Source organism: Elephantulus edwardii, unplaced genomic scaffold, assembly GCF_000299155.1.
Source record: "Elephantulus edwardii isolate Elephantulus edwardi_28Jun2011 unplaced genomic scaffold, EleEdw1.0 scaffold00042, whole genome shotgun sequence".
Taxonomy (NCBI): Eukaryota; Metazoa; Chordata; class Mammalia; order Macroscelidea; family Macroscelididae; genus Elephantulus; species Elephantulus edwardii.
Window position 1 is genome coordinate 8,346,550 of NW_006399792.1, and position 2,558 is coordinate 8,349,107.

Genomic DNA, 2,558 nt, shown 5'->3' on the forward strand with positions numbered 1-2,558 from the left:
TTCCAATGAGGCACATGATCCCTGCACAGATCATCCCAGACAGCCGGATGCTTTCCCAGTCGTAGTAGAAGGGACTGTCTTTATCAAAAAGGTCATTGGCTTCTAAGGCTGGCAGGCCTGCTAGCAGTAGAACCCATGTCACTTTTTCCATGTCTCAACTCAGGCCAGAGCAGGGGCTGAAGGTACAGTGCAGAGGGCAGGTCTGGCAAGGCCACAAGGTCTGTTAGTGAGACTTTTAAGCAGCTTCTGAACAAGTACAATTTACCACCCCTCTGTCACTTTATTATACCATGGTTTGCATATTGCTGTTTTGCTGGAATGGTAGGCCACCAGTATTTAAAATACTATCATTGTCATCCATGGTGAAGGTCTCATTGGAGCTTCCAGTCTAAATTAGACCAGGAAAAAATGTCCAGTGATTTATTTCCAAAAAATAGCCAAAGAAAATCTATTATTGTCGGGGGGTGGGGGGGGGTGTGTAAAAACCAAAACCAGTGTGGTTTGTAAACTTTCACTCAAATTAAATAGATTTTTAAAAAGAAAGAAATTTGTTTCATAATTTAAAAGAAATGAAAATCCTATGGATCATATCAGAGTATTGTTCAAAACAGCACTGGAAGAGGAACCACCTGGTTTGGAAGGTACTATACCATTTTTTCACAAAGGCACAAGCGTGACAACAGTTGTGAAATGCATAGGACCTAGCAGTGATTTTTTTCCAATGATTTATTCATTGCAAATACCTTTTTTTATGAAGTTCGTATACATTGTGTTTGTATACACTGATCTTCATTCACATTGTGTTTCATAAAATTATTCTCACTCCTTAATTTTAGAAAATTAATCATCATTCGACTATACCCACATTTCCATGTTTTCAGGCTCCTGCTGGATCTTTCCCATTTCCTTCACTTCCTTCCTCTACCCACCAAATTGTGTAACCCTATGATTTCACCCCTACCCATTGGTATTTGAGAAGGATAAAACCAATCAAATAGGAAAATGACAACCTCTTCAACAAATGGTGCTTGGTGCTGGCAAAACTGGACTGCTTCCCACAAAAAGCTGAAATAGGATCCACATTTTACACTATACACAAAAATCGCAGGTTTGCATGATTTTAATATATAAAGAGTTCATTAACTTGAGCCTGGCAAAATATATGTGAGAGATGTTAACAAAAGCTGACTGTAAGAACACAGGGGGAGCTTGGTCTGGCATGACTTATAAAACTATAGAGAAACTGGTGCATTAACAGGAACTGTTTCAGAGCAGAGCAGAGAGGACTGGGGCTGCCCCATCACCTGAAAAACATTTGGCATCAACCATTCGATGTTCTGCACAGGGACCCTGGCTCTAAGCTCTGACCCTCATTTACTGTGTGATCTTATCAAGTCATTTAATTTCTTTAGGTCAACAGAGGGGGGGAAGAGAGATAATGTCACCAACTTCTCATAAGAAACAATAAAATGAAATGTCTATTTTGAAGATGTTCAAAAAACTAAGCGAGGACAAAGAATTGTTGTGACTACATGTAGAGACTACATGTTTATCATTTTGTTTGTTTTTAAACAGGGATCCATTTTCAATGATTTCCTGTGCCTGGCATTTTGCCCTAACTGCACCCTTTGTCAACTCAAGCGAGATATTGATAAAAGAAAAGCAATGAATGCCTTCTAAAGAGAGCCTGGTAAGTTGGGGAATCTTGGCTGGTCAGTGCATATCAAAATAAGTTCTTAAAGGATCCTTCATGCCATTGGAGGCATCTCACAGACATCTGAGAGGTCTCTTAGCAAATGACCAGCTAGCCAATCAGTTGCTAATCAGCTTCCCAGGACATGGATTGAAAGGACTACACCCTGGTTGGGTCGAAAAAATTCTGTGGCTTGTTCAGATGTCTGCCATTGGTAGAGTGACTGCCTGCATGAAGTTCTGATATCATATTTGTCTTAACTTCACCATAATTATAGAAGAGTAAAGATTTTCTGTAATAAGATACTAATTTCCCTAATGCATGTGGGAGGTACATGTCATAAACAGTAATCCACTTGGACGCTATTTTAAGTGTGGTTGCCTGGGATACTTGATTGTTTTTTTCCTGTCAAAACAGTGACATTGAGATAATAATTCATTCTCTGAGCAGGTGGGGGACTACTTTAGACTCTAAATTTATTGACCCTGAAGTGTGGACAATATACTCCATTATCCACCATTCTCAAAGCTTACTCAGTGCTTGCTTTTAGTCTTACTCTCAGATCCCATAAAGCTGTACTCAATGTTTAGTTTTCACATTGAAGTGGCTACACCAATACACCAAACCCACTTCCAGAGGCAGGCTATTCCAATTCATGGTGACTCCATGTGTTAATGAGTAGAACTGAGCTCCTTCCTTGACTATAATCTTCATGGAAATAGATCTCCAGGTTTCTAGTCCATGGGACTACTTTGAAGACTTTAATTGCAACATTTCTGTTAGTGCCAAGCATAAATTGCTTACCCCAGGCCTGTGCTCTGTAAAACCCTGACCTCCCAAAAGGTCTTTGAGAGTGTTGGTTATA

At 39.8% G+C, this 2,558-nt stretch overlaps 2 protein-coding genes across 2 annotated transcripts in view; one reads left to right on the top strand and one right to left on the bottom strand.

Moving 5' to 3' along the window:
* LOC102864840 (FXYD domain-containing ion transport regulator 4-like) overlaps positions 1 to 151 on the bottom strand; it is a 3,278-nt gene extending 3,127 nt beyond the window's left edge. Inside the window, exon 1 of the mRNA XM_006885309.1 lies at positions 15 to 151. Coding sequence (XP_006885371.1) covers positions 15 to 151 — 137 coding nt within the window. The remainder of the gene's footprint in view (positions 1 to 14) is intronic.
* PLAC8 (placenta-specific 8) overlaps positions 1 to 1,680 on the top strand; it is an 8,752-nt gene extending 7,072 nt beyond the window's left edge. The window contains exon 3 of the mRNA XM_006885261.1: positions 1,576 to 1,680. Coding sequence (XP_006885323.1) covers positions 1,576 to 1,680 — 105 coding nt within the window. The remainder of the gene's footprint in view (positions 1 to 1,575) is intronic.
* The last annotated feature ends 878 nt before the right edge of the window (positions 1,681 to 2,558 follow it).